Consider the following 26,518-nt stretch of genomic DNA (forward strand, 5'->3'; position numbering starts at 1 on the left):
ACCAGAAGAATTGGCTGTTAAGAAGTAGTATTAATGATGGTACAGAAAAGCCAACACTCCTTGTTTTTCACACTGAAGGGAGTTAAATCACATCCAGCTGTTAAATGGGAAAATTCCTCCACTTCAATCTGGTTTTGTAGAAGCATCAAACTTAATATTCTTGCATGGATTAAGTACACAGTGTAAAGAAACAAATATTGTTCTTATAAGTTTACCCATTTCAAACCCTGAAAGCCTGCATAAAAGCAGCTCGTTGAAATACAGATCCTCACAGTGAAAGGATTTATGAACTACCCAAGTCTCTATAATAGTTAAGATACTGGATTTCCAAAATTGTACCCCCTGCTACAAAAGAGACAATATCCCTGTTGTCTTTTGCATACTTGCGTGACTTTATTTCCTCCAACTCTTTAGTGAGCTTCTCATTTTTCTCCTGAGCTTCATGTAATCTACGCTTCAGGTCTCCTATCTCTTCCTGGGCTTCAGACTTTATATCATTTGCTATAACCACTGCAGTCTGTAGATCAGCCTGGAACTGACGCCATTCTGCTGACTCCTCCTATAAGTAAATAAAACTTTAAATTGAAAGCAGCAACAAGAATTTTGAAGTTAAAAATAAGTTATCCTTATTATTCATAGTTTCCCTATGCTGTTACAGGAAACAATTTACAGGCATGATAAAGGCCCTCATGTCTGGCATTAGGCACAACCTAACTTACAAGTTAAATTGAAGAAGTTTTGTTGAATATAACTAGACTTCCAAGATCATTAACTTATTTTCTAGAAACAAAGAAAATGTAGAGGGGAAAAAAGATATTAATATTAAACTATGTGTCACACGACACAGGAATGTTTTCTCCTAAGCCCAACACCATACTTTTGTGACACTGAGAATTTTTCTGAAGTTAATTCTTTAGTGTCTGTAGGTTAGTAAATATATTGCCACATGATGCCTGTCTCTCAGAAATAATTATTTTAATGGTATTATATCTAATCATATTAGCTTTTCACAATTTCACATACAGGTCTTATGACATTCCAAGTTTACAGTTTCTGGAGTTTTTAGGTTTAACCTACCCGAAGCCTCCTGTGAAGATTCTTTATCTCTCTTTCCATGTCATGCTTTTGGTCCTGAAGTTTTTTAACTGTATCTGGAAAGCAAGTCAAAATCTCTGTAAGATCTTATTCAGTGATGTATTTACTTAAAAAAAAAAGTAACTGAAAAAACCTGCAAATGCTTTTAAAAACTTACTCAGAGAAAACATTTTTATAACCAAAGCCATCTGGAGAGAAATAGTATGAGCAGAAATAACTTGACAGAAAGTGTCAATAGGTACATACTCCTCTATGACTGGTGCAGGGAACAGCGTAAGCAAACTCAATTCTTATACAAATCACAGTCTCTTCTCTACTCTTCATAATATTAAAATGACAAAGCAATAACAAAGAGTAAATAAATAAGGTACATAATTTAACATGGATGGATGCTAAAAACATGGATGTCTGGAGGGGTTGTCTCTTCAAACCTAAGGTGCAGCTACATGAAGCCTTTTGATTCACAATTTACTCCCTGCCACAAAGCAGCTGACATAATACGCACAGCCATGACTTCAATGGGGATAAAATTCTACTCGTTCTCAAGAATCTTACATTCTTGTCTATCAAGCTACTAACTGAAGTTGAAGCGAGCTGTATTTACAGCAAGGGACAAACAGTCTATGAGATCATGTTATGAAAGAGATGGTCCCCTAAATCTCAGCAGCTATACTAAAGGGTATGAAGCTTGATCACCACTGACTCCTCACATGGAGTCTGACTGCAATTATTATTCGTTACTTTATTCAATACATGAGGACAATGTGATTGATACACCATTCTTACAACTAAGCAACTAATAAAGAACACAGCATAAATTTCTAATTAGTGTGTCATTTCACCTATCCTTGGATTCTAGTATCTATTTCTATAGAATTGTCTAGCTATATCCAAACTGTAACAATGATGGGCCAACTGACTGTATTTTTTCTGTCCAGGTTCATTATTTCAAGATCTGCTGGAAACGCTTTCTCTCTATATTAGCAGTACTCTTTCCACAAAAAGACTGAAGGTGCCTAATACATTCAGACTGTTCAGAATACAAAATCTTGGCAAAAATTTGTGGAACTTCATAATAAATGTTTGAACAGTCAGGAGATAGGTATATATGTTCATACAAACAGACTGATAGAGTAAAGCTTTGTGGCTCTCATTTTCTAACATGAAAAAGTTTTCCAGTGCCTTTATTTAGGTATCGGGTCTCAGGAAAACCATTAAACCAGGGTTTATTCAAACCTACTTGTTCTACAAATACCTACCAATGTCCTCCCAAGTAAGCCTATACCTTCCATACTCCTGGATTTTTGTCAAAGGGCTTTTCTTAACAATAAAAATGAGACTATGGCAGATCAAACAGAAAATAGTAAGCATTTCAAAAACATTTAATTCAGATGTAACAAAGACTGAGAACAGATTTAAGCTGGTTTCTGCTGATGTGTACGTACAGGAGCCTCAACTTGTAAGAACATTTCAATTTTTTAGCTATGGAATTCTTTCTGGTTTCTTCACCAGAAGAAATTCTTAAGTTTTGCCTCTATAGTCCCAAGTACAGAGGCATTTAATACTATGGCTAACTTCTTTACAAGAATGGTATAAACCTCACTTGGCCTGAAAGCATGACAACCTTTCAGGCCTGGAAAAGTTGAAATGCTAAAATTAGTCAGGTATTTCTGTATTTATTTCCTCCTTATAAGACTGCACATTTTAAAATGCATCCAACTGATCTTTAAACTTTGAAGATAAGCCTAATAGAGTGGGCCACTCAAATCTCATATTGCCATGACATTTAAGCAAAGCCCTCCAATTTTTAGCTTGTCTCTAGCTCAAAGAAGTTGTGTATACAAAGTCAGCACTGAGATGCCAGCTTTAGGTCAAAGCTATAATAGTTGCTCCCCCTCCACACCGTTTTTGCATTTAAATACATGATTAAAAAATACGCTGCAAATTAGGTAACTTTCAACAGTGACAGCAAGTCAACATGCCCTAAAGAGCTTTCAGTAGCGTTCTGAAACAAAAATCAAATGGATGACCATTTTCTCTTTTAAAGACAGTTCAAAATAAATGTTTTTAAAAATAAAATTTATTCTACTAGTAAAAGCAAGCTAGAGTTCATCTAAAAATAACCACAGACCAGAAACTATAAATGCATCCAGAGTTAAAGCTTGTGTAATGCCATTGTTTTGAGCTTCTGAGATATGAAATGCACCATTAAGTTTTAGTATATTTATGCTTTGAAGTAAAACACAATGGTCTGAATATTCTGCAGTTACCATAAACAATACAGAGCACTTTACAGCAGTTGTTGGAAACCATCTTCTCCCCCAGTCAAAGAGATTGTAAAAACAAACAAACAAAAGAACTGAAAAGAACTACCGAATTGCAACTGAACTTGAAAAGTAGTGAGAAATTAAGATAATTAAGATAAGTGATTTCACTTCTTACAGCCTGAACTCCATTCTTCACATTGTGTCACCAAGTACTGCCTGAAAATTCAAGTAGTCAAAATAGGTACACAGGCAGCAATTCTCTGTACAGCTGCCTTGTGGTACGTTCCTTTCTGCATCCTCACAACCTCCATGATTCTTCTCTAACACACACAAACCCTTTCCACCTGTATGTGCTGCAATTTTCAGTAGGGTAGGACAGTTACTTCTCTACCACCATTATCCAGCCCTCCTTTTAAGGAATATAGACAAGAAAGAGGACCAAGATAAAAGGAAAGGTAACTATTGATTAGGGAAAGAAAAGAATAAGGAGCATTCCGATGAATGAATAGGATAATCAAAAATGGCAAATCAGCAAGCTGCTTGTGTTTTACTGCAGGATTCAATTAAATCTACATTTTACAAAACAATATTCATTTAATTCACAGTTTGACAAGGCCTTCCTTTTTAAAAGGTAGAAAAATTCATTATGGGAAATGCAGACAAATTATAAAGAAAAACATTACAACTAGGACTGAAGGTGGGAGGAAGAAACTAAGATATCATCTGAATTTTGTAAGGCTGCCAGAGAAAAAATATCACTGTATTCTGTATCTATACCTCTTAATAATTACATTTAGCAGTTAGAATTTATCACTATGAAGTAAAAATGAGTATCAACATTCAATTGTTTAATTTCAATAGTCTCGGGGGGGGTGGGAAGAGGTAAAAAGGCAATATTCAGAGATGCATAGTAGTTCCAAAATATGACATTATAACCCCTGATAAGCAAGACTAAATCAAGTAATCCTGACACAGGCAAATCCACAACGGGCATTCTCACAGTTTTTGTGCTAGTTACATTGGTTTGCATTATAGTAGGACAGCATTTCAATTTGTTAGCATAGAAATGGCTATCCCAGTATAATCACATCTACATGGAGTTGTGCCAGCTTTACAGTTAATTTAAGAATTATAACTTCCTTATTGAAGGAAGAGGCACTGCTTACAAATATACAAAAACTCAGGCAATTTGCATATCAATCTTGCTTTTGAGCTCATCGTTGTCAGACAATAGGTCTATATAGCAAAAAAGCTGAATTTTTTAAGGGTTCAACACTAAAACAAACAAAGAAAAAGTACTAACGATTAGAAAACTAACATCCAATTGACTTTTCCAGCTCTATGGTAGAAAAGGCCTAAATATGGTAATGTAGAAATTTAGTTTCATAACTGCTGTCAAGATCCTTTTCAAAATGAGATACAGTAGAATTAAAAGCTAACTCTGTCAGCTCCATAAAAGAACTATTTATTCACTGAACATTAGATACATCAACCTTCTTGTTCACCTACCCTTGTCCAAAAAATGTACTGACTTAAAATAGCTACAGATTAAGAGAACGGATATGTTTAGCACATGTACCTTGTGCAAAGTGAACATGCAATGAGTACTTTCAGGCTTCAGAAGAAACATCTGACAACTGATAAACCAACCTACAAACATTCTGCAAATCAGGTGACAAAGTTCTCTGAAAAAAATTCCCCACAAACTCTTGTTAACTGCTTGGAAGAGTAACCGGTTTCTTTTTTTCCCTTAGTCATCAAAGATGACTAATATGACAGCTTGGCTACCAGACTACTGAAAATATTTCTGAAGCCAGAAAAGAAAACCAGAGGAAACACGCCATCTAGCGCAACGCCCGCCGGCTGCCCTGCCCTCTCCAGGCCCTCACCTCCACTCCGGCACCTACAGACTCATCGCAACTACAGGCTGTTTCACCTCAGTGCACTAGTGCAGATATCAAACATACAGGTTATTTTACTATTTCTTAGACTTTTTAGATACAATACTACTTAAAACTCCTTATCCCACCAGTAACAAGTTCAGCTGTCACTGACTACAGTTCCCATCACATCTGGATGGGCATCAGGGACATACTTTATTTTTTTAATCAGTGCAATTTGCATCCCACTGTTCAAGTCAAAGAGATCCCAGTTTCTGCAGGCAGACATATTAAAAGCTAAAATATGACAGTTCCATATTCAGATTACTGTAAAAAATACTTCATTATATCTTTGCTGTGCTTCTTTTCGGTGTTTGGAAAGCCCACAATGAAGTGCACCCTAAGTACCAGTGGCAGAGCATTTCACATTCCTACATTACTATTTAGTGTTGATTAACCATTATATTGAATGAACACTCACCACCTCATCTATGAAGCATCTTTCTCCTAACTGTAAAGTCTGCCTTTTGTGATTTTTTTTATTTTCTATTACTTATCATTTATCAGTTGTCTTGCCATCATGTTCATTAACCCAGTAACTTTGCCATTAGGCAAATTCTCTCCTTAAGGGGTGGGTTAGATTTCTTCATATTTTAAAATCTAAAATGGAAGTTGATTAAAGAAAATCTTTATGGATCTTTTTTACACTTGGCTATTTAGACTGAAAAAACACCATTCTTCTAACTAGTGCTTTATAATAGCTACACTAAATTACCCACATTTAAAAGCACAGGTATTGTACATTTGGCTGACAGAATATCAGAACTGACCAAAAGTCTGATCACCGTAAGATAATATACTACTACTAAAACATGCTTTTCTGTTGCTTTAATGCAAATTATTAAAATTCTATGTTGTATGTACGAACTCCAAATCCCAGAATTTCTGAGATGCTGTTCTTTGCTGTCACTACTTAGAGGCTACCACGAAGAAACTCCTGTACAAGGTTTAATTGTGAACCCATAACGAACAGTGTTTTAAAGTGGTCAAAGTAAAATATTTAACTATTCTTTGTGTGCCATCCTTCCTGACCACCACTAGATGTCACTCTCCTTCTTGCCTATAACTAAAATATTGATTTTCTTCCCTAAAGTATCACACCAGGCCAGCCATCAGCTAGTAGTTGAATTTTCCAAACTATTTCAAGAATGATGAGTAACAAAATCTGTGGCAATTTTTGTTGAAATTTTCTGCCCAGACAGAGGTTTATCTGTCTGAATTTTTACCACTAAGTGAAATATCTGACACCTGCTTTGTACCCCCAAAACAGAAGCATCTGAAAACTAGAGCTGCCTGGTAATTGGGCATTAGTAGGGAGATACCTAAATGTTTACTTGACTCCTGTGCTGTTTTCTCTAAGAATGTGTTTCGGTTACTGGGACAAAACAATGCAAGCAGAAAAGTGTTTAACCTTTTTACGACTTTGCTACACAATTACTTCAGGAACAAAGTCAGAGCCACTGACCATGTGCCTCAGTTCCCCCTGCCAAGTAAACGCTGGTCTTTGCTTTTGGAACAGAAAGAGCAAAAGAAAATTACAGAATAAAAACCTAAAGCAATTTTGTAACGAGAAACAGTGATTGTCTTTCAAGATAAAGGAGGGTTACTTAGGGAAACCAAGCTAACAGCCCCATGTCTGAAGACACAGCTTCAGATGAATAAACAAATTAACTTAAGACACTACTTTTTCTTGATAGCAGACCAATTTAAAATCCCTTCTATGAATATTTCCCTTGCTGTTAAAAAGGGATCATGCTTTGTTTTTTTTTTTTTGGTTTTTTTTTTTTTTTGCTATCTTGTTTAGTCTTTCTATACCATTGAAGAATAGCATGATGTTTGAATTCTGTAAGCAGCACTGTGCAAATACAGCTTGCCAGGGTACAGTTGCCCAAGTTCTTAGTAAGCTAGAGACTAATTGCATAATACCAGACTGCGGTAGGAATGTCTGAGCAGGTCTTGGAGATCAGAGAAGGAACTAAGGCACAGGGAGCTAGACAAGTATACAGTAAACACGAATTTCATTATAAGCCTCAATCATTTCTTGTACAGTGGCAAGGTAAACAGATGAAGTTTTATTCTAACTTGCTTGAGACTTGTCAGATTCATTTTTAGGTTCACAGATCAGTTTCATGACTTCAGCAAATCTACACAGAAAGAGGTATATAATACATCCACATATTGTCAAGTCAGCTCAAACATTTGTAACTTTCAGGGCCTCCATTCACCCACTTCTCTGCTAAAAAAACATTTCCTAAGGTGGGAGAAATCATAAATTATAAACATTCTCAAGCTACCTGGTAAGCCCTAACATTCAGGCACTCGAAAGCTAGAGCATTTTAAAAAAAAAAAAAAACAAAAAACAAACAAAAAAAAACACACCAAAACACTGTATCAGTCATTCAGTCTACAAAATGCACAAGGAGCATACTATTAAGTCTGTAATTACATCATGTTCTACCTTGAAAAACAACTTGAAAACAGCATTATCAGATGTGATATTTATTCTCAATTCATAGGTTTTCATTTCCATACCAACTGTTACCAGGACTAGAAAAGCAAAGCCAACTTGATTTTTTTCCCCTAGTGTATAAGGGTTCTGCAAAGCCCAGTCAGACTTGAATTCAGATATAAAAAAGACAAGCAAAAATATTTTCAGTATTACAGCATTCTACTTCCGATGTTGTTAAATTTTCATTTCTCTCGTAAGAGAAACCCGTAACACTTACTCTCCAAATCTGATATGATGAGATTGTCATGAAGCTTCACAGCACGATGCTGCTCTACTTCATCCTCCAACTCAAAGATAGTTTCTTTCATGTCACTTCTCTCGGTCTCTTTCTCATCTAGTTCTGTCCGAAGTTTTTCTAGAGTCACATTGAGATCCTCAATTTGTTTCTTGGCTTCTTCTTGAAACACTCTGTATTCATCTTCAACCTGAAAAATAATGTATCTTATTGTAACTAAAGTGGTTGTATTTTAAACCACACTTTTAGTTTCATAACTACCATACTTACAATATATTTTTGCAACCATAAAAAAATATGGGACAAGAAGTCAAGTGTAAGCCTTTAGAAATTTATTGTTCTATTGCAACTATTTTCCTGAGCCAGAGTTAAATTCTTATTCCCAAGCTGAATATGAGCATTCCCCAGCTACTCTAACACCAGTATCCTGTATTCAAGTGAAGCAACAACACCATAGTACCAAGGTTGTGATTTCACGAGCAGCTGGTCCAATTTAAGATCTAGCTGCCATGAAAAAGGGAGGAGGTCGGGGGGGAAATTTTTTACCCCTTCTTTCTCTTGCCAAAAAAGAGCCTGCTTTCTTCTGTGCATGAATTTTAGTGCTTGGTAGACCTGTGAGATGATTCATTCCCTTATCCAAGTAGCAGGATTCACATTTGTGAGATGGAACTACTTCAACTCACTAGAACAAGAGGAGTCTTACAAGCTATTGAACTGAATTAAAAAAAAACAGGGAATGGAAGAGGTAGTAGACTTCCCCCTTTCAGTAGCAGCAGCAAAGCTATTTTATCCTGCCTCATGAAACTGCAAGGTAAGTAACAAGCTGGGATCAGAGGCACAGTAACATTAACCCAACAGCAAAAACAGGGTGTCAGAAAAACAAGAGAAATTAGGTCATGGCTTAGGGTGGGTCACACAGTCAGGCACCAAGTTTAATAGACAAAATGCCCTGCTTTAAATCATCTGTTTCATTATTTTTTATTTAATAGCAGCACCCAATGTAAATTATACAAATTTTATTTTATTTTTTTCTCCCAAATTAAGATTGATTCTAACTGGCTGGTGATCATGACTAAAATGTTGATTTGCAACTAATATGTAGTTCAGACATTAAATTTGACATAAATTTTCTCCTCAGGAAGATATACCTTTAAATGCACATTTACAGTTATTAAATACACGTTATCGTTCTTATTTTTATATTAAATTATGGTAAATACTTTTACTAGACATATTTACTAGATAAATTAGTTCTATTTGAGTCAAAATAACTGTTCTAGAACTAGTAATATACATTCAAATCCAAAACCCAGTCAACACACAAGCTGCTCCTGGATGGATCATTAGTAAAAAAACCTATGTGTATTTGCCATGCTTAATAATAATTAAAAGCTTGTAATTTTTTATTTTTTGATTTAATACTAAAATATGTGTTCAGTAAACTAAATTAAATTTGGTAAAAATCTCTGTCTACATGAAAATTAATAATTTCTTGATTGGAAAATGAAGATGATTTTCTGCTCTCCTTATTAGTTTATTCTAAATTAACTGAACCAACTTGAATAAGCTGAAACTTCAAACTATTCTTTCAACACTTGTGAAAGGTCCTACAACACATCAACAGCTGGGTTATCATTACAAACTTTGGCTCCCAGTACTTCCGCAGTGACATCCCTCTTGCATCAGTATGACACGAACTCCTTTTAATTCTTACAGAAGGCATGCAGATTAAGCACAAAATTCATACAGTATCTTAAATACTGTTTAAGTTTGACCTTTGAAATAAGTTGTGGAGTTTAAATACCAGTAATTTAAAAAAGTAACATGGCAGCTACCTTGGGTCTGAATGTATCCATGTAATTTTTAAAAAGGTCTCCATTTTCATAACAAAGGTTAAGAGGAAGTAAGCAATTCTAAGACTACTACAATCTGACTAGCTTTATAATTAATCCTTTACTTCTGAAAGAACTACAGTGACCAACAGTAAGTCATGTTGTATATGGGATGTTAAAATACAAGTTTGTTTTAAACATTACCTTAGCAATGGCATCTTGCAATCGATTGGCATCATTGCGAGTGTGTGCCAGCTCTTCTTGCAGACTACTGGCCAATGTCTCTGCTTTTTCTTTATCCAGCCTGACACTCTCCAGCAAATCTTGTATGTCTGATTTATCTCCAGAGTTGTGTATAGAATACAACTCAGCCACCTTCTGCTTTTCATGCTCTAACTGAGCTTTCAGCCTGTTCATCTCAATCTGGTCACTGGCTACTGTGGCCTTGTACTCCTCTAAGGTAGATGCTATCGCTGTTTTGCTTTTCTGCTCTGACTCAATAATCCGTTCCATGTGGTGATTTCGTTCTTTTAATGCCCCTATCATTTCTTGGGCCTCCTTGTTGTCTTGTTCTGCCATCTTCAAAGTGTTGCTCAAGTGCTGCTGAACACCTAACAGCTGCTCTCGCTCAAACCGAGCATTCTCTGCAAGGTCCATATACCGTTGCTCTAACTCCATGTAGCGACCACTTTTCATGTCTTCATCAATTACATATGAGATATGGTGTTCATCTAAAAGGGACCGAAAATACTCAATCTGACGGCTGAAGTGTTCTAACTTGTCACTTTGCTGGCACAAAGATTCCATAAGGATTACTTTCTCCTCTCCAAGTCTTTCATTCTCACTGTTTAGCTCTTGTGTTATTTGTTGCAAATCTGCAAGCTCTTGAAGTGTGGCTTGGAGCTCTTCAGCTGTACTGTGTTGATTCTCTTCCATCTGATGTATTCGTTCTGTCAAACAAGCTACAGACACTTCACTTGCATTGCCACTGCTTCCCTTCCTAGATCTTTCTATACTTGGTACGCCTTCAGACTCTGAAGATGATGGCGCATCTAAGGCATCATCGCTTGATGTTAGTGGCTGATAAACTTCACTGCACTCACTGTCTAAATTATCCATGGAATTACTATGTTGGTTGTCCATCAAAGTGTTTTCATCCTGACTTAACAAGTCTTCCATTGATCCAGGAGCAGAACCTTCCACTGAAGATGTCAAAGTACCACCACCATCACTATGGTTGCCAGCTGTAATCTCTGGACTCAAAGACTGATAGCCGAAGAGTTTTTCAGAGTTGTCCAGCCTTTGTTCCAAAGAAAAGCCTAATGCATTTAGTCTGTCTTTTAACATTCGATTCTCATTCTTCAGCTGGTTGAGCTCTTCTCGAATGGCAGTGTTTTGTTCCTGTAACTGTAGCAACGTAGACTCTACATCAGTTGGCTGATGTACAACAATGGCCTCTTTTTCTTCAGATTTTTCATCACCTTCAAGTTGATCTTCATTAAGTCCCAGCTGAGCACGCATGTCCCTTAGTTCATTCCTCAGATGCAAGATTTCTACATCTTTAGTTTTTGCCAATGTCAAAAGATCGTTCACCTTTGCTTCCAGTGCAGCTTTGTCACTGATTTGATTGTCTGATTTGGACTTGCTCATTCGAATATCTGATTCTGGATTGGTGCGACTACGGGAGCGTTTTGCCAGTACCGTATCATTGGTCCCCTGTCCAGTCAAAGGCAGCTTTTTGCTCTGGCTTAAACGAGAACGATCGCGTATCCTTTCTCTAGAAGAGCTTGACTCTTTATTTCCAGATGAAGTGCTACGCTTAGTTGTGGAACTTGTACCTACATGTTTTTTGAAAGTTAGGAACATTAATTTAAAATACAGTATCTGTAACAGAAGACTGTATTTTGTACCAGCAAGACAGTGGTTGATTTTCTGAATCACACTGGTAAACACATTTCATAAAATACATTTAGAGTAAATATTTACGCAAACTTAGTCATGAATCAGTGCAGTTACATTTTAATTGATACATGCTTTACCAATTGCTATGCTTTATCAGTATTTTGAAAATAAGTTAGACTTTAAAGTTTAACATTTGCAAGTTTCTTTTCTGTTTTCAACAGCTTTTGATAAATTATACAAAAACTGCAGCAGTGTTATTCCTACAAGTTCAAATTTGTTTCTCTTCTCAGTAGATTTAAATGCAAGCTTTTCGGTGAAGGATTGCATATTGTGATTCCCCAAAATGAAAGCTAAGAATTTTTTTTTACTTTATTTCTATAAAGCAATACAGAATGTCCAAAATGTTAACTTCAACAAGTATTTGTGGCATGGACTTTTTTTAGACAAATTAAATGATTTTTGACAAATCTGTGATTCTCTAGATTAATTATATTATCTAGTTTTATACAGTAGTTGCATAATCAGTACTGAAAAAATTAAAAGGAACACCCTCCAGAAAGTCAATTATATTATTAAAAAACAGGAAAAGAGCACAGGAGGTGTTTGATTTGACCATGGCCTTACTGACCACTTCATAAAGCAGTCTGGATCCTCAGTGTATAATAGGAAAATAAAAAGTCACCCAACTACCATCTTTAAGGATCAATTTCTCCATTTACCTGCAATAGTTTTGGGTTTATTTTCCAGACTGTTCATGGTTGTCCCTGATGCTGAAGATGCTGTTGAGACACAAGTGCTCTTCTTTGCCTTGACACCATTGGTCATTGTCACTCCACCACCACCGGCCATCCCCGCTAAGAGGTCATCATTACTCTTAGTCTGAAAGAAAGGGAAGAAGCAGCTTTAAGACAGCTGGCTGAGAAGTCTGCATAGCCAACATTTCTTCTGTTAAGGATTCCATCAGTTTAAAAAGTACATATTTGACTAGTCATGTGTCTATGTAAGAATGCTGAAAAGTATAAATGCACTGCACTGTGCAGGGTTGGTAAGCTGAAATTGAATTTCAACTCCTTACATATGATTGACCATAGAAACTGAGCCTTCTTTCTCCCAGACAAAATAATTGATGCTTCAATACCAAGCAAGGGGAAAAAAAAATAATTAAGGAAACACAACCCAGTGTAACACTTCTCAATTTTGACTGAAGGTTTGCTTAAGCATAAAAAAAGAAGACAATTCTTAAATAATTAAATCACCAAATAGTAGGAAGTTAGTATAATGTCCTTCAATAGAATATGATCAGAGTTTTCTGGTGGACAAGTTCACAACAAAAAGGTCAAACTAAAGAACAACAAAAAAATCAAATCAACTTTAATAAAATACCCTTTCTAGCTCAAAATACTAAGCTACGAATCACTAGAGATTGGGACAGTATTCAGGGGGTGGGAAAAAGCCACCTTCACCATATATCTTTGCCTTGTTTTCATACTCTTTATTAGGCACTCTCAGAGACCGGATATTTGTTTGATGCACTTTTTGTTTGACCTCATATGATCATTCCTGAAACTACTGTGAGCCACAAAAGCTGCCTGGAATGTGACAAGGCAGTAAATACAGGAGTCTCAGGAACCAGATTCCCAAAGAGAAAATACATCTTTCTGAATAAAGCAAACTCTAGAAATACTATGTTCTTAACTTTTAATTGGCAGACTTTGCAACTCTTTAAAAAATTGCATTTTAAATGACAAAACAATCAAAATATGTTAAACATTTCTCCCACTATAAGGGCAGGAACAATTAAAAGAAAACAGCTGCTTTAGCAGCATTCCTTGAGTAACTGTATTATCCAGCTGGAAAACATATCTGAGGTCTCAACAAGCATCTCAGCTAAAAGGTAATGCTTAGGAATCAACCAGTTGCTTTACAACATGACTTGCAAATTCTTCAGGTTTGTAACTTCTAGCTCCCATACATATTCATGTTAAAAACATGTTAGACATTACGATTCTATACATTAACAATGAAGGTATACTTGCTTAATTAAAAAAAAAAAAGTTGCCTCTCACTCCATTCTATATAGTTTCTTTTTGCAAGTGAGAATTTCAGGAACATTGATCATGATATCGTGGGAAAGGCATGGGTGGGATTTGTGTCATTTACAAAGAGCAGCTGGAAAACAAAAGGGAGCTTGGGAAGAGAACATATTTGTTCGGCAAGCAGTTTTCAGAAATACAAATAATTTACAGCTAGAAACAGGTATTTGCAAAGGTAAAATCCTCTAGGACAAGAATGTTTTTATCAAATCTTGTAGGAAATGGTATAGCCTTCTAAAAAGGTTTATAAAAGACTGGAAGAAAACACATTACTCTGAAGATCTAGTTTGATGTGCACCTAAGCTGGCTTTTCTGCTATGAAAAGGCCACTGTTGTTCTATCCTGCTCTTCTCCATGTGCTTACACACTGCGCTCTGTAAACTGAAGCCTTTTCAAAGGGCTCCTTCCTCCCAGGAGCCAGATCAGTTCCTTGATCTGCTATGTCACACAGCCGTGCAAAACAGCAGATGCAATGTGAGTACCAATGGGAAAATAAAAATGTTGGAGGGCTACAAAATCAACAAAGCCCACACTACTTGTGCAGGGGGAAAGAGTTGAGCACAGACTAGACAATCCTCCATTAACCTGTAATCTAATCAGATTTCATATCCAATCTAAACTCATCTGGGGGGCATGGGGGTAGAGGGTGAGGGAAACAACCCTGCGATGCAACTATCACCTAAACTAAGGTATCACAAAAAGGCACAGAACAGTGATTTTCTACTTTGCTACTCAATCTACCAATCTGTTGGCAAATGTGATAGTTCAAATGGACTATTAGCTGTCAGCGTTTGTACCCTGTTGAAAGAGTGGGGAAATTAGATTAAGCGTTCAGACTCTTACAGTACAAGTATATATTATCAAGCCAAATAGGTCAAGATGTGACTCAGATTGAGGAGAAAAAAAAAAAAAAACTACGTAAAATACACACTTTCTGATATTAGTCATCTCCAGTCCTTGCTGAACAAAGGAATTTAAGACAGTCATTCTTCTTCCAATTTACCCATAAACTATTTCTAGTCTAGGTTGGAAGGCACTGCCTCCTCTGCAGCCAATTAGTAAACAGTTTCTCAAAATTGTAACACTACACTCTTGGCAAAGAAAACTATTTAGCAAAGCTTTGGAAAAATTACAAACCAGCAGCTCTCTTTTCTGAATGCTCCACAAAGGCAACCATTTTTGACTTTAAAAATCAAAGTATTTTTGTAGTGTATAGTTTTAATGGAAGCAAAATCAATGTCTTATGTTTATTAAACAGCTTCTTCCTCAAGGAAGAACAGTTCCTCCCATTTACTGAGAACAGTGCAATTCTACTTAGCATTAAAACCCCTACATTAAAATACAAAAAATTAGAAAATACCCTAATTAGAAATGCTCATCCAGACTTATTTTGATTTTCTCTATATAAAACCACTTTAAATTATACAATTCATACTCCATTTTCCCTCACACCTTTCTTTCAGTGAAAAGAAACTTGAATGATCACCTCTACAATTCATTTCATCTTAGTTTCTCAACATGCATATCTTTCTTACTGCACCTCATTCAAATCCATTTATATATATATATCTATCTCTATCTAATTATTCCTACCGGGGATTTTCTTTGATGCTCACTGTTGCTTCATTTGAGTGCTTCAAACAAGAAACTTCACAACAATCTGTAATTAAGTTACTGCATTTTGCAAACAGAATACTGAAGCCCAGACACATAAAGACCGAAACACATTCTAATTTTTAATATTCAAATGTTGGTGTCCAAGTCCCGGCTTTTCAGGGACACTGGATTTTGCAATTCATTTGCATGAAGTACAGCTGCTGTCTAATTACAGTCGTGTTAGCATGATCACAAGCTCATTAGCTAAAGAAGGCAAAAAATAATAATCTTAAAAATAGAAACACACACTGTTATTTGCAGAGTATTTCTGACAGATTAAAAACTAGAAGTTTCTGGCAGTTAACCTTCTGCTGTAATAATGTGTGTGGGGTGGTGGTGGGGTCCTGAATATTTACAGAAGCCCTGAGCAAAGTGGGAGCCAAAAGCCTACAAAGAAGTAACCGACAAAAAGACGTTCTGAAGCTGACAGACAGCCCCACCTCTGCAACAGTGTTCAGCTGTAGAGAAGGGTGGGTCTCCCAGTTTCTTCATGTGTTCATTGTCCACACACTTTGAAAAACTCCACAAAATAAGGACAAATCTATGGAACAATGCATAGTGAAAGAAGCCCACTCAAAGCTGAAAACTGGCTGACAGTTACATCATGAAGGGGATAGGAACAAAACCAGACTATAATTACAAAGTAATTTTCAATTTTGCAACATTATTATTGACGGAATTAAGATTGGTATAGTACTGTAAATGTGTATTTCTACTGCTTAATAGTGGCCTTTCATTCAAAGTCCAAAGTTATCTGTATCTATATGCACACTTACTTTGAGGACCAAATAAATTAGTAAACTGATGCAATTAAACTTATTTAACGCAGGCTTTTTTCCTTTTTTTTTTTTGTTGGCCAAGGAATATTAAATGAAATTCAAAATACCCACACCAATTCATCAAGAAAGAGGAACCTACAACCACTATGAGGAAAACAATGTGCCAATTGCTTCATCAACAAGATCAAATATAAAACTATACAAAAAATTACTTGAAAAGTAATATAACTTGTTATTGATACTTCTTTCAAGTCAGTTATTACAAACATGACTTGTCAGTATCAGTAAGTCAAAAAAATACAAACAACTAACTTTCTTGTGGAAGTATGGAACACTCAAAGAAGGGAAGAGTCATCATTATTAGTAAGTCACATAGTTGGCACAGCAGCAGCTTAAGTAAAAGACATCCAACTGTATGAGTAATCCTGGCTGTAACGTAAAGCTGAGATAAATCTTAGTAATTAAGAGAAATTTTTTCATTGTGCCTCAAACATACAATTGTCACAAATTCTAATTTGACACCCGAGCATAGCCAGAAGTGTTAGCAATATAAGTAAAATTGTGAAAGCCTAGTGGGTCAAATTTCTTCAGTATTAGATCATACCCCTCCTTTATCTCACTGAGAGGTATGACAAAAGAAACTTGGTAAGTAAAGTACAAAGGACTTTTGTTTCCATATTCTTTGAGAGGTTTCTAGAAATACAAAATAAGTAGTTTCAACAAGCATCAAAAGATTAATTAAAGTTAAGAAAACTGCAAGAAATGTTGTGTGGCAGAGGAAAGGAGGGGCACCAGGAGAAAATTTAGCTCAAACCTGGCTTGCAAGCTCCTCAGCAAAAGTCTTAACCATTCTTCCATAAAAGAAAAGTAAGAGAGAAAGGGAACACACCTTTTTACCTCAGTAATCCTGCATAGCTATTACAGAAAGACCTCAACCCTTACCACTTCTTTAATTTTAGGTCTTTATTTGCCAGTTATTTAAATGGCCTATTGGGCTTCCTGGAGGTGACAGTGGTTCAGGTCCCAGTTGCAGACATCGGTCCTTTTCCTTGTTCTGTTCATTTGCTCCAGGGCAGCAGTGCCACAGCTCTGCATACTGGGCTGCAGAAAGGCAAAAGGAGGTGGGTCCAGCTATGTTTCCATGCCAGGAGTGAGGGGCACACCAGGCAGGCTCATACCACCCGTCCTGCCCAGATGTGTTCTCTCCCAGGTGAAAACTCCACACCAGCACATCTCAGTACGTCTTATTTTTCTTGGTTGTTGAAAACCATATGCTCCTAAGTCTACTGCCATGTTTTGCTAATATAAGCGAAAACCTCTACCTTTGAACTTGTTCTAGGAGCAAGAATCAACTTGTGAAAATTCAGATCAAGAAGTACTTCACATAAAGCAAGGGCCAGAACAGCTACAAGGCAGCAGCTGCACTGACCTGACATGGATCACCAATATCAGAAAGTTTCTCATGTTAGATACCTCATTATTTCTTTTTTCAGAACTAGTAAATAACTCTTATCAAATCCCATTTGTCACTGACACACCATTCAGGCATAACACATGACACTACTAATAACTTTCATCAGAATGCAACTTCCACTCTGCTCCTTTTGCAGAACAGCCAAGTTCTGAAAAGTATATTGCTTTCCATCACATCACACATTGCAATATGAAAAATACAGCACAAATGCCATAAAAGGTCCTATCACCCTGCCCAGTGCTGTGTAACTATACAAATGCCCTTCAGTTACCCATGTAACAAACCTCTAGTCTAAGCTGCATTAAAGACATACCTTAAAATTATCTTCTTTTTAAAGGTTTATTGTAAAAAAATCTAAATAATCAGAGTGTTCTATTGGTTATTACCTTCAAAAGAGATGCTGATGTCCCAGTTTTGGAGAGTTTTGTTACTGCAGACACTGAGGAGCCGTTTTCTGGTTTGGCTTTTTCGGTTGTTTGAGTTTTATTTACTCCAGGCACTTTGGGCACTGAGCCAACACTCCTGCTTGCTTTCTTCATTCTGGGCTGTCTGTTTATGATGCATTTACAAACAAATCTACAAACAGAAAGAAAAAAATCTTAGATATAAAATATGAAAGAAAAGCAATGTCTTTTTTTTATAATGCTTTATTTAAGACCAGAAGTCCAGAATAGCAGTAAAGACCACAAATTAGAGCCAAACAGAATGCATGTGACTGACCAATTGTTTTTTTTTTTTTTTTTTTTTTTTTTAAATTTTTAACAAGAAATAAGTACTTCCTACAGCTCCATTCCAAATTATATTTTTTTTCAGTTCTCTTTCCACAAATGGCAGTGAACCGAGGATATTTTATAAGTGACCCATATTGCCGAGTTCACTCGTTAGCTAGCAAAAGAAAGGCTTATTAGGACAGCAGTGTTCTTTATTTCTGACTGTGGGAAGGAAAATACTGTGGGAGTATTCAAGCAACAGCCTGACTACCAACAACACTGAATCTGAGAAAAGATTACCACCAGTTTGGTAACTAATGTACTGAGAGAGTAACAGCAGTTGCAGAGAAGAAGAATTTTATAAAAATTAAAATAAGTTGACAAATTCAGATTCCCTGAAGCCATTTATTATTAAAAACCATTCTAATAAACACATGGGATTTTAGAAAATGTAATACTAGTCATACGATTATGAGTATTATCTCCGAGAATAAACCAGACGTAACCCACTGCATTCCATGGTCCGCAGTCAGGACGCTTCAGCATCTTTACCTTGCCTTCAAGTTTTCTCAAACAGCAGACAACTGTCAAAACCATCACTCCAACCACGAGCAAACAAACAAAACCCCAGAAAACAATGCTGACTTTACTCAAACCAGAAGCAGCTGCAGCAGACTCAAACGCTGCAGTTATCACTAGAACACTGCAGTTATCACTAGAACTGTTAGTTCTGGAAGACAACCTAAAAAAGGATAGACTAGCCAACAGCCATAATTTGAAACATGGACTACAAAAAAGATTAGACACATTGGGATCTTCTTCCCTCTTGCAAGAGTGAGTTCGTTGGCAGCTTTCTTCATCTCCCCTGAGTCAGAAGACACAGGATGGAAGATTGAGAGGAAGAAACTTCCACTCCCGTTTCTTGCAGATTCTGGGTGGAAGTAAGTGATCAGGTTTATCTGAGTCCAGTACCCTGTGGCTGATGAGAAACACATCTAGTTGTTTCCACATCTTTAAAAAGTGAAGCATTTCAAAGGTACAGATTGGGTGCATGAGACATGCAACACAAACACAGAGTGATCAGGAATACCAATACATTTCAGCTAACAAAATTAACACCATCCACTTACACATACTCCTTCCTCTCCACCACCACCTCAGCTGCACACAGGTATATTTCAAACCTGACTTTTATCAAAGTCAGTAAAACTCCAGGAGTTTTGCCTCCTCAGACCCCTAAGTGCTGTTAACAGAAGCAACAGGAAGTTTCATTTTAAGACACTGAAAATATTTGTTTATAGCTTCCAGATTCCCTTTAGCTCTAAAAGCCGACATGAACAGACATAGAAAACTTTGTTTGCTGTTGCAGTTTCATCATCAGAATGTCAAAAATGCAGCGGTCCTGCCATACAGCTACTAGTAATCAGAACGCCTTCACAGAAGATTAAATAACAGAGAGATAATTTGAAATGAGACACTCCTAAGAAAACCAAAACCCAAACCAGAAAAGCCCCATGAAGATAATATGTTTGCTACACACATATCATTTTAACTGCCTACTAGATTCCAGAAACAGATGCTAATGTTTACAGGTAAGACCAAACATTTCTTACCTTTTTCATGTTTATGAATTGAACACTTACTTGTGCTTTTGATCTTATTCAATTGAAAAGTAAAACTGAAAAGACCAAAGAGGATAGAGTTGTTTAGTAAACTGGCATCACTACTATTGAATGGTATTTTTGATGTTCTACAGACTACATAAAAAAGTTGTCCATAGCATGCTTGAGAAATAATCAAACAAATTTCACTTGTTGTGAAGCTGACTGCATTTAAAAAATTACCTTAAAGGAAAAGCTCTACTCTTGCACAAACCCAGTAAATTAGAACCATGGCTTTTTGACATGTCATAGAGCTACTAAACCAGTGCTGTATTGAAGGTTAAGGTACTGGCAACAATATGACTATCATACACTGGGGCAGAGCTTGACAACCCTGTCTGGCAATCCAGAGACAGCCGTAGCCCTCCAGCTGGCCTGCAGCCAGGCAGCCATGGCCATTTGCAGCACACATTTATCAAGTCTGCAGAGCACATTCACCAAGCCTAGCATACCTTACAACATGCCAGATAGACACTACACACATGATCTTTGCATGCACAGTAAAAGATCAATACATTTGGGATCTGCTTACTACAGCAAGTAATACAGTAACATAACCCACTGGATGTATAATCTTAAAAAAAGAAATACAGGCTAACATTAGCTTTTACAGTAGAAACCATTTATACTATTACGAATATATCACAGAGGTCATTAGTGACAAAAGACCGTGTGAAGTCAAATGTTTCTCATCTACAATGGACTTGTAAAAAATGCATGTTTTAGAAGTATTCCTGAAAACATGCAATAGTATTTGCTTCAAGAACAGCAAATGCATAGCAAAGTGATGTAAGTGAAACTAAACCAAGAAACTAAGTATAATTCTCATGTTTCATCACACCATTACTTTAAAATAACCATGAATTTGACATTGAAATAAACTGTTTGTGGTTTACTGAAAGTCAAAGGTAAAAATCACATTTCCAGAAACTTCAAAGATACTTAGTGGACAGGGAGGGTTAGGGACCACTGTTTCTGTTTTTCTTCCAGAGAAACTAAGCTCTAGTAGTTACTTTCTTACTGAAAGACCACTGTGTAATTATAGTTTAAAAAATTATAAAAGGATACAAATGAGACCAACTTAACTTAAAATAAGGACATTAATTAGCATTACAGGTTCTAGAAGCAGCTGCTCACTCAGGCTCCTAAAGTGAATTTATAACCTCTCAGTGCCACTTTCTCCCACCACCACCTTCTCCAGAAAGGAAAAGGGAGAAAGTGGGGGGGAAAGGGAGAAGTAGAATTTTAACACTAAAATGTTGCAGTGGAATTGAGTTGTAACTTCACAAGACAGTCAAGAGAAACTTTTGGAGGTCCCTCATATTACTCTATTAAACAAAATACTCATCTATCAACAGACACAAGACATTATGAGAAAACATTTGGTTAATGTTAGAACTACAGTATTAATTATAAAATTAATCAGGATGGAAAAAAGCCAAAACAAGCCCAAAATATCAGATAGAAAGACTGCATTCCTAAACTAAAATGTAACGATTTGCTCTAACCTGTACCCCTTCCCAGACGTGTCTCTCTCCACAGCACACATAGTACAGGAAACAAAAGGGAATCTTGTTCAGGAGCGTGCTCTCCTTGCTCTGGTGTAGGCATGTGAAACCAGTCCTGCATTTTATACCAACTGCAAATACAACTCCATAAATAATAACTTAAAAGTGTTTTGCCCAATAGCATAGCTCTGCTCCTTGCTGTTAACTGATAGGATACATCCACCCAGGCAACATGAAATGCTTTCAGGGTTACTCTTATGTACTATTTAGAAACCTGAAAACTGAAGGGTGTGTGTGTATGATTTCTTATTGTGATGATTTTAATCGCATCCATTATTCAATATGCTTATTTATGCTAATATTGCTGTGACAAAAGTAAGGCTCAATTACAAGAGTACGAAAAATAGTTTCCTGTGCCTGTAAGGTGAGACAGGGTTAAGCAGCAAAGAAGGTATTAGGCTTTTGCCTTTGGTTGAAAATACAAAGTTAAAGAGGTATGAAGCAGTTTTATCTATTAAGAAATTGTGAATTATTAAGAAAATTATAAATCATCTTAGAATTATCTTTTAAAAGTTCCAGAAAAATAGAAATAACTGATGCCTCAAATTTGAAGCTACTGAGCATTTCTGAAACACCAAATACCTCAAACAGATGAAAATAGTAACATTCACATCTAACGAAGTCAGTACACTTTCACTCTCTATTTGTACAAGTTCTTTGGTTTTGATATATTTAGGCTGACAACTTTTGCCCAAATAATTAGGGAAAGACGTTTTTAGGTCACTTAGCCAGTCTCAAAAGGCAGAACTGAAGAAAAGATTATGAAATACAGCCTCTTTAACCCCTTGTAAAACACAGATTCAGAACTTCCCCAAGTCTCTGCAGGCAAGACAGCGTAGTCACCAACAAATTAATGTCTGGGATATGAAATAAGCTATGTACTACAAGACAGAGTTTTCTATGTTTATAATGTCCACAGCTCAAGCTTCCAGCCTGCAAGCTGCACAAGCACTCTAAAATGATGTCTCTTGCTCAGTAATTCCAAAAACATAATCCATTAACCGCTGGATTCCAGAAGCCCAGAGCAAGCAGTGCATTTGTTTTACTGCCTAAGATGAAGACATCCGTTTTAGTGACTTGAAAGTTTGCTGATGCTAGAGTTATTTAAGATATCAAGGGTAACAGGAAACTGCATGAAATCACAGAAGACCCTGATGAGACTGACTGGACAATAAAAACAGCAAATAAAATTAAATGTAGGTAAACACAAAGCAATATATCTCTTGGGGGAACGCAACCTCAGCTTTATATATAAATGTGCTCTGAACTCATCAATATTGCTCATGAAGACTTCACTGTTTTGATTCACTGCTTCATTAAACTATCGGTACAGTGTTTTCAATAAGGTAAAAAAAAAAGCAAAGCAATGCCAGGAATTATTAAAGAAAGAGAGAACAAATGTTAAAACACAAATCAATTTTTTGCCCATCTACCCACGCTTTAATTGGTATGTGCAGTTCTGGTCTCCCAATGTCAAAAAAGGGATTTCTTATAGACCTGAAAAAGGTTTAGCAAGGGGTAAAAGTAAGATCAAAGTTATATAATACATCCCATGAGATATCTCATAGGGAATATGACAAAAGCCTATCAAATCTTGAATGGCCCCAAGAAGGCAGACTGGGATTGGCTGTTAATTATCTCTTCCAGTACTAAAACTAGGCACCAACAAATGAAGTTCAAGTCAGGTTGAAAATAAGAAAAGTGAACCATATTTTTAAAGCAGATTGAAAGAATGCTGTGGCTGCACAAGCATGAGTGGAAAGGGAGACTGGACATGCACAAGGTAGAGAAATTCCCTAATGGATGCTAAATAGCTGAGAACAAAGGGCTCAAACTCCTCTGAGACAAAAATAATTGCAGGGTGGGAAAGCAGTCAGGGTAGGAGGGAAGACTTCAGTTTTGGTTGCTTTTTTTCCCCCAAGGCATCTGCTCACAGCCACAACTGGACACAAAGCACCAGGTGGGATGAATCCCTGTTCCAGTCAGGGTGGTGTCTGCTACCTTCTTATGCCGTGAGGAAAATACACAGATGTCAATGATTTATGGGTGCTGCAATTTCAGAACAACGGCTACAGGTAGTTATTTAGAGAGGAGAGACTTTCCTACTACTTTCTATGCAAAAAATTCAAAAGGACCTCTACAGTTTTCCGTTACAATTTGTAGAATTACAAAAATAGGAATTCTACTTTTATGTTACATTATCTGTCCACTGTTTTCAAGCCACATTTGCTATCACTACTTCTCTTTTAAACAGAAAGGAGGAAAGACCAGAACTTTGGGCAAGAATTGGCTGTTATACACCTAAATTTCTCTGTTCCTTCTTTGGAGAAAACTTCAGAGCTGTAACTGCTGTGAGCAATGTGTAACCGTTGCAATACTTAACATTCCAGACAAGTGACAGGAACATTTACAGAATAACTCCTAAACTTATGAAATGGGCTCTAAAAGCCTTTTCATAACAAATTAAATAATGTAGTCTTGTTTTCAAGCTCCTAGTTTCAACAACTGCTATTTCAAAAATATCGCTGAGGAATGAAAAAGCAACTGTTTATCAACTAAATCCAACTGATTCTTCCTAGTGTGGGGAATCTGTTCCACAAGGAAGGGGATCACGGTCCAAAACTTTTTTTTTTACTTGTAGTTTTGGAAACCAGAACAAAAGATCAGGTAAAACTCTATCTTCTTGGTATCCATCCTAGAGCTGATTAAAATATATTCTAACTGGGCTAAGTAGCCCACAGCACACCCATTAACTAGGGCTGCTCGTACTATAGTAATGTGAATGGCACTCTCATCTATTATACAGGTTTTGTTTCATTGGTGTTGATAATACACATAATGAAAATTATTGTTATATCTGAAGGCAGTCTGTGTGCCCCTTACAGTGCAAGCTGAGATAAACCTCAACCAGCAAAACATGAAAAAGGAAACAGAAGAGGGAATATTATATGTAGAATATTAGTATGATAAACATGGAGGGACACTAAAACCTGGGTTTGGCTACATTGACATTTTTCACTCCTTTTGGTAAATTTCACAGTTGCACCCAAATTTTAAGCCACACACTAACAGATGATGTTATAGATCCTACTTCCAGGGTAGTAATTACACCTCTCTGGCAGATTTTAAAGGCTTAAACAAACTTAGCAAAAATATCAACCTTCTCTGTAAAACCCTGAGGTTGATATTCCATTAAAATACAACAAACTCTTATTTTGGCACTGTAGGTTTTCTGGATAAAAAAAAAAATTACACAGTAATTTTCCCAGCCAAAGCACTGGCCATCTTTAATTATAAAAGCAGATAGTCTAAAAAGTCATACTTGGTCAGTTAACCATGTTAGCTGAAAACATTGTTATCTATCATTATTCTAAGCATGTTCTAAAGTAAGTGTTATTATAAAAATCAATAACCCTCCAGTTACAAAGTATATTTAGTATCATATCATCCCATCACCCTAAGTATATACTGTATTCTTTAACTAAGAATCAGACTCCCCTGCACACATGAAAACTTTCCTTGCACTACCAGGGAAGTACTTTCAAAACAAGGAGAAGAAAGGCAGACAGTAGCCTAGCTCCCATCAGAAAAAGGAGGAGAGAGAATGGATGTGCAACATGCTGTTTTCAGGAGCTAGTCCTGCAGCTCGCAGCACAAGTATGTTACAAGTAAAACCTGTAAAATAAGTGAGTAACTTCAACCAGATCCCATGTTCATCCAAAACACTCCATCAGATCTTCAGTTCGTGCAAAACCCCAAACCCCCAAATCCTGTTTCCAGCATGGTTACGATGACAAATCTGTTCTTACCAGCTGTTGACTAATGTGTTCTCAACTTGAGGACTTCCTATTGCTTGGATTTCTGGAACTGAGAGGTGACTGGGTGCTCACTTTGTCCACTTTACTACCAACCTGGACTGGCAACATTCCTCAAGGCATTACACCAAAAAAACAGAGGACAGGAAAAGCAGAGAGATACATCTCCTTAGGACCTTCCCAGCCCCCAGGTGCTTACAGGTGTGGGATTCCCAGCCCCAGGACTCTCCTGGTCTCAGCTGGACCAAGGGAATGGCCTGGATGGGAATGGCCCATCCACAAGCCAGCCTTGCTAAGGCTGGGGGAGGAAAACGCCTGCTGGGGATTGCTTAAGCTAGTCATGAAAATAATTTAATTGTACCCTGCCACCAAAAGAGGCAGTCCCACCCCTTCCTCAGTCCTCTCCCTTCTTTAAATTCTGGAGATCATAACTTGTTTTTTGATGAGTTGGTCTTTCAGTCAGATCAGGACTGATCTGACTCACCTTATAATTGCTAGATACTATGCAAAAGAAGCAGCGGGACTGTGAACTGGGAACAAGAAGGAAGGCTCACCCTTTCAGAGACAGTGAAACCCCAAATTTGTTTTAATTCAGTCTCAGGCTACTGGACACTCAGCAACAGCCCCGATTTAAATGAACTTCTTATTGCTGTCCAACCACCACCACTTTCCAAGCCAAGCTGTCCTGCGGAGACACATGGTAAGAGAGATGAGGCAACAAATGAACTGTGTCATTTTTAAGCAATCTAGTAAGACAAAGATGGTCTGAAGATTGGCTATCTATGGGTTTGCATTCTGTACTCTGACCCACATCTTCCTTCACCTCCAAGACCTGTCAGCAGCACACTCGTTAGCTTAAAATCCTTCAGACTTGGCAGACAGAGAAGACAGAACTGCATGCAAATCTTTCCTAAATACCCTGGTATGGCTAGAGGAGGAGCATTTACCCACCCCATTGTGGAAGCCCAAGGACCTACATTTG

At 36.9% G+C, this 26,518-nt stretch overlaps 1 protein-coding gene across 7 annotated transcripts in view; it reads right to left on the bottom strand.

Moving 5' to 3' along the window:
• SPECC1L (sperm antigen with calponin homology and coiled-coil domains 1 like) overlaps positions 1-26,518 on the bottom strand; it is a 73,085-nt gene that overhangs the window by 40,041 nt on the left and 6,526 nt on the right. For 3 of the 7 annotated variants that reach the window (XM_033001433.2, XM_042805233.1, XM_033001431.2), the window contains exons 2-7: positions 18,169-18,358; positions 12,500-12,659; positions 10,083-11,716; positions 8,029-8,236; positions 1,078-1,151; positions 384-559 (exon numbers count right to left, since the gene is read on the bottom strand). In XM_033001433.2, coding sequence (XP_032857324.1) covers positions 384-559; positions 1,078-1,151; positions 8,029-8,236; positions 10,083-11,716; positions 12,500-12,659; positions 18,169-18,321 — 2,405 coding nt within the window. In that variant the 5' untranslated portion in view covers positions 18,322-18,358. Of the gene's footprint in view, positions 1-383; positions 560-1,077; positions 1,152-8,028; positions 8,237-10,082; positions 11,717-12,499; positions 12,660-17,250; positions 17,410-18,168; positions 18,359-21,661; positions 21,742-26,090; positions 26,121-26,518 lie in introns of those variants that run through there. The other 4 variants (XM_033001432.2, XM_033001429.2, XM_033001430.2 and 1 more) reach the window with 3 other exon arrangements.

Source organism: Tyto alba, unplaced genomic scaffold (assembly GCF_018691265.1).
Source record: "Tyto alba isolate M040663 unplaced genomic scaffold, T.alba_DEE_v4.0 Super-Scaffold_44, whole genome shotgun sequence".
NCBI lineage: Eukaryota > Metazoa > Chordata > Aves > Strigiformes > Tytonidae > Tyto > Tyto alba.